Raw genomic sequence first — 5957 nt, 5'->3', positions numbered from 1 at the left:
CCAATAAATAAACCAAAAAAAAAAAAAACTTAAAAGACCCCCCCAAGGGGAAAAAAATTAAAAAAAAAAAAAAAAAAAAAAAAAAAAAAACATAAAAAAAAATACGAGTTGCTACTGGAAAAGCTACTGATTTAATTTTAGAACTAAAGCGGTAATTTCAGAGGTTTAAGGGGTTTTCTATTTGCTGTGGATAAAGCTGTGGCTTTAGTTAGATCTCTGGTAAACTCATTACAAAACCTCTAATCTCCAATTCCACTAAGTAAACGTATGAAAAGAAAAATCTTGAAATAACATTTAAACCTCTTAAACCTTTTTTTTTCACATTGTAGCACTTTACGTACAAACCTCAATGTATTTTTTTTTTATCTTTTTTAGATTATTCTTTGTAAAATAGCCCAAGTGTAGTCAGATTGAATAGAGAGACTGCAGATGGAAATTAGATTGAAGAGTTAAGGTCTGATACAAAGCAAAAATATTTTTCCCATTGATGCTCTTATATATGGCTTCTTTCAAATAATCTGAAGTTTTTTGCAGACTAGCTGGTTGTCTTCCATAATTGTCCTGTATTTCTATCCATCTGCCCACTAGTTCTTCCCAGCTTTTCTTTCCTTGCTGAATAAAAGCATCCCATAGCATTATGCTGCCACCACCATGTTTCACATAGCATGCACTGCACTCAGCACACCACTCGGTTTTCTCAGAGCTTTGATGTAGGACAAAAAGCTTAGCTTCAGAATTATCTGATCAGGACTTCATCTCGCATGTTTGCCAAGTTCTCTAAATATTCCTTTGGAAACTGGAAACGGGTCCAATAATCCTTTTTCTTGCTCTTTCAGATAAAATAAAACTAAAAAATACATAGCATGATAAAATTTTACATTTTAGTGCTTTTGAAAGGAAATGTGTGTGTGTGTGTGTGTGTGTGTGTGTGTGTGCGTGTGCGTGCGTAAAACTTACATTTCAGTCAAACCCCAAGTTTAATTTTGTTATTTAATAGCTTGTTACATCCTGGCAGAGTTCAGTCAGCCATGATTCCTACCTCTCTTTGCTCAGAGCCATGCGTGGGGGATCCAGGTTGGGATTCTCCATGGACTCCATTTGCGGGCAGCGCAGGAAGTAGTAAAGGGTGTGGAGGGCGTCAGGCGACCAGGACACAGGCTGCTGGGCACGGGCGTGACGGGCAGGGCTCTGTCCTGGACGCATTGAGCTGAGACGCTGCATGTGGTGCATGGCACGGGACACCAAGTCACCTGGAACAGAGCAAATATAACGACACTGAGCATCAGCTAAAACATTTGATCTAATTTCTCAATTCCCAGGAGATGGATGTGCAAAACTGTTGAGTAGTAGATAAAAAAAAACATATAATTGGAGTTATGTGTTTAGACTCTGTGGTCTTCCAGTCAGACCGGATTTCCTCCTTTCCTCAACAACTTTCCTCCATGTCTCAAATGAACTCTGCCATTAGTAGCGTCATTATCAGTAAGCAAAGCCAGACAGCCAGTCTAAAACAGTAATTCATCTTTAATCACCGAGGGGGTTAATGGGAGTACAGACAGCTGATCACTGGCTCTAATGAACTGTTCAACTGTTTACTGCAAGAACAATTAGATCACTGGAGTCAGCATATAGATCTCAGTTTCGGTCATAAAAAACAGATTTGTTATATAAAATCTACAATCTTATCTCAACTAGTCTTTATAAAAACATTTAAGAAAAAAAAGCTCCACTATATAAACTTAGTGGGGAACTGTCAGCATTTAGGAAAGGCTTGCTTAGATAACAGAAGGGGGAAAAAAACCCCAAAACAATCAGAAAAAAAAGAACAGGAAAATGTGATAAACCTTCTAGATACTGTTGGGAGACCACAGCCACTGTAAGAAAAACACTAATCACACATCAGCATTACACAGGTTAAACTTGGGACAGAGTTGTATTCATTTAAAATTATTAGGCACATTTTCAAAGGCATAACAAAGCTCTGTCAAGTTTAGCTGTGCGAGTGTGTGTTAGTCTATAGAAGTTCTTCTGGGTTCCACCACGGGGGTAAGGCTGGGTTAGACTGACCAAAACAGACCCCATGTAAAGCTGAAGGGCCCCCTTTGTGCTAACCAGCACCAAATATACCTCCAGGAGGGCTCAGTGGAATTCCTGCACTACATTGAGAGCTTCTCTCTTAGTTTCCAGTCTACATTTTCCCCCTCAACCTAAACTTGGCTCCAGACGGACATGAAATGCCAATTCTTGAATTATAGATTTCACCCAAAGTCTTGTAATAACCACAGTTGTTTTTTTTTTTTTAATGCACATTGATATACATCATCTCTAGAATATTTTTGATGTATGCAGAATAATTGTATCTACTCTGCATACATCTGTTGTCTATGCAGAAATCCATCTCTACAGACGTTTCTCTGATTGGAGCCAAAGAGATCAGACAGGCAAAGTGCCTGCTGTATTTCTGTTGTATGTATGTGAATCAGTGGACATGTGTGTGTTTATGTTTTTTAGGCGTGAATATGTGTAGATGCCAGCCCTACCCAGATTTACCCCGTTTCACCCCACCAGAGAGAAGTGGCACAAAGAGGCCACTGAGCAGAAGTGAGAGAAAGAGCGTGTCTGTACTTTCTTAATGCCTCACTATAACGGCGGCAACGTATGAACGTAGCCTTGTGCTGCAGGAACAAATGACAGAGTGTTGGTTCATTTGGAGTAGGAAACTTATCCTTGACCAAAACTATCCTCCATTTCTTTTCCTCACTCCCTCCCCTAACAACATCAGTTTTCACCTTTCTACCTTTCAATCATTTCCCCGTAGAACCTTTACCCTCCATATAACTAAACCCTCTCCTATAAATCTTTTCTACTGCTTCAAGCTACACCCCCAAACATCATCATTTCCTCTCAATTATTAATAAACCATATTTCTGTTCTTTATCACAGCCAAATCCTTTGCAACCTACAGTTTACCCCCCTCCACCATCACTATGAGCGCTTAATTTGCTTAGGCCTTCATAATCTTTACTCACATGGAAATGGGCTACAAAGATTTTGTTTAAGATAGGTCAGATAAACAAGTATCTCATTGTATTGCTCTTTTTGAGTAAAAGTGCTTAAATAGGATTTATAAAATCTCAATAAAGGCGTCCAAAATAAACCATGACCCAAGAAGGACCAAATATGGGAACAGTTTATTTGGCAAGTTGGTCTCAGAGGAGAAACTCGAGCTTGATTCAAAAATATTTATGTAATACATTATGCCGTAGCAACAGTATTTGTAATGTTTTTCTTTTTTTTTACTTTTGATTTTTGATTTGCTTAAATTGATGCATTCTGAAAGTCAATTATGAACACCATAGTACAATAATTTAAGGCTGATAATTTGTAAAGCGTTTTAAGAATATATGTTTTTATTAAAGGAAATTTGTTCTTTTTTGTGTCGTTCCCTAAACAACTTCCAGAATTTTGTTTAACTTAAATGCTAACTGCAAAGTAAAAAAAAAAATCTGTAGAAAGTCTGACAGGTGTAAAAGTGATTATTTTTACTCACTGAGCTCTGAGATGCTGCCCACACAAGTGGCCAGAAGAGATTGTTCCAGTGTTCTCAGCTCCAGCTGGGCGTAAGCATCCTCTCTGCTGTCCACAGCCTGCTGGTTCTCTGTGTATGGACTGAAATGGGCTGGGAGTGACAAAACACCTACAGATGCAAAGACAAAAACGTTCATGTAATTTCATGTGATAGACCTCACAGAGAAGCAGATTATTTCCAAGTGGAAGGAAAAACAGTTTCAAAATTTAAACAGAAATCTGAAACTTATATTTAAACCATTTTACTTTGGTGCAATTAAATGTTCACAATAAGTAAAATATATAGATAAATGGTGTCCATCTTTAATGTTGGTAACATGACAAAATGCTGCATTTGCAATCTTGCTAACATGTGACCCACATAGCAAAGACAAGAGGAAAAAAACTAAAGGACGTGCTTTCTTTCATGTTCATGGTGCAAATATGAAATATGCATAGTAGCATTGAGGACAGAATGAAACAAATAGTTCTCTGAAAAGAATCCAATGCTACCATTTCTACAATATTTCACATTGTAGAGATAACACTGTACGCTGCATGTCTTTTTTTTTTAACCTACTCTTGTGCTTTCAAGACAAAATGGATGCGTGGCCAAAACAGGCTTGTCCAGCAGGTTAAATAAACCAGGAAAACATAATAAGCTTTATCCTGGTCAGTTGTGGCATTTCCTATTTGAATTGAACCCCTGAGGGTTCAGGAGCCCAACCCATCTTTCAACTTACTTTTTTAAGTAAACATTTCTACAGTAAACACCAGAACTATACTTAAAATAACTTTTTCTTAAAAGTAATATGTTGCAATCAGTCAGATCAGATTTGCCCTACGTGACCGCCTACTGTGAGTTTACACTCAGGCAAAGAGATAAGATCCTTTTTACATAACTTGAAGATTGGATCTTGTTCTTTCACTGCTGTAATTGTCTTCCTGATACAAGATAAAAGTAGCAACCAATGACAAGAAGACAGACTTCTATTTTTTTTTTTTTTGCCTCTTTGTATTCCTCTGCCTCCTTTTTGTTAGCTTTTCTGCACAGTGCGTGTATAAACCAGGCTGTGTTGTAATCTGAAGTAGATCAAACCGTTTAGTGTGCTTAATGCCATGGAGAACAAAATGAGGGGGGGTTAGAGCTGGGGATAATAAAGAGAAGAAGAAAAAAGGTTTCTGGTGTATTTATGATGCACAAAAAACAGAGCTGTATCATTTTTAACTTCTGCCATTGGATATTGTCCCTAAAATGATATTCCCATGTTTTTCTGGTCAATGGTATGATATTACTCCCCATAAAGGAGACATTGTTTCAAAACGCTGATGTTGAGAAAGTAAACAAGAAAACGATGTACCGTATACTTTTATAAAATCAACAGTAGCAGATTAGATGAGAAACTTCAAAAGTGATTAAATCAAAGTAACTCAATTACAATATCCTCTGCAGCACTGATCTGCTGTCAAAGACTCTTCAGTCTCATCTATTTTTGCATACATGCATTTTCATTGCAACCACCTGATTTCTATAATGTGCTAGTACCCGTTTAACCAGACTAAGTAGAAATCTCAAATTGGCTAAAGCTCAATCAGATTGGATTTATAGCATTTGACTGCATTTTTTTAAGCTTTTCCACCAATCCTCAATTGCATTTAGTCTTTGACTGGGCCATATTCAATTTGTTTTGATTCTACAGCATTCCCATTGTTGCTTTGGCTGCATGTTTAAGGCCACTTCAAGTGAAGCAGCTGAGAATGCCAACATGCAGTCAGCAGTGAACACACACACATTCCCTCTACTGGCATTCAGAACAAAAGGACTAAGAAATTTGAGGAAAATACTTAATACAAATCATCACTGATGCGGCACCAAAGCAAAACCTGTGCTAATGTAAATCCAACTCCAATTGATTCTTTTAAAACCTACGGGTAAATGTCAGTTTTTCCCACAGTTCCAACCCTCTAGTTACTTCACCACTGAACCCCAGTCTGCGTCATTTGGACCTTATTTTGGTCTGCAAGCCAACCCGGGCCTGTCCCCACCACCACTAATACTAGCAGCTCCTCCAATCTGCACATCATTTTTTGGCACTTCTGAGCATACGAGGAAGAGAAGGGAGTGAGTATTGGATCTGGGAGGTGGTGAGCATGTAGAGCTTTTTTGGAAATGGAATGAGTCATCCAACTAAGGGGGAACTTGGAGAAAAAAAAAAAAAATATTGGACTGGGCTGTGTAAGGCAGAGCCTCGAGACAAGTGACACGAGGGATTCATTCTTCTGAGGCTATTATGATTCCATTTCTGAGGCTGACCCTGCACATGTCATGTGGGAATCTCAGCTGCAAATCACAGCTGAAACTTACCACAAAGCCTGTGGCAGTTTTACAC

General features: G+C 38.2%; 1 protein-coding gene across 1 annotated transcript in view; it reads right to left on the bottom strand.

Annotated features, from left to right (window-relative positions):
- abtb2b (ankyrin repeat and BTB (POZ) domain containing 2b) overlaps positions 1–3764 on the bottom strand; it is a 19659-nt gene extending 15895 nt beyond the window's left edge. Inside the window, exons 1-2 of the mRNA XM_015052208.1 lie at positions 3551–3764; positions 1040–1250 (exon numbers count right to left, since the gene is read on the bottom strand). Coding sequence (XP_014907694.1) covers positions 1040–1250; positions 3551–3725 — 386 coding nt within the window. The 5' untranslated portion in view covers positions 3726–3764. The remainder of the gene's footprint in view (positions 1–1039; positions 1251–3550) is intronic.
- Positions 3765–5957: the final 2193 nt, after the last annotated feature.

This window comes from Poecilia latipinna, unplaced genomic scaffold (assembly GCF_001443285.1).
Source record: "Poecilia latipinna isolate Pla-1442-1.1 unplaced genomic scaffold, P_latipinna-1.0 Scaffold1095, whole genome shotgun sequence".
Classification (NCBI taxonomy): domain Eukaryota; kingdom Metazoa; phylum Chordata; class Actinopteri; order Cyprinodontiformes; family Poeciliidae; genus Poecilia; species Poecilia latipinna.
Note: the sequence above shows the minus strand (reverse complement) of the source record. Positions and strands in the feature narration are given on the sequence as shown.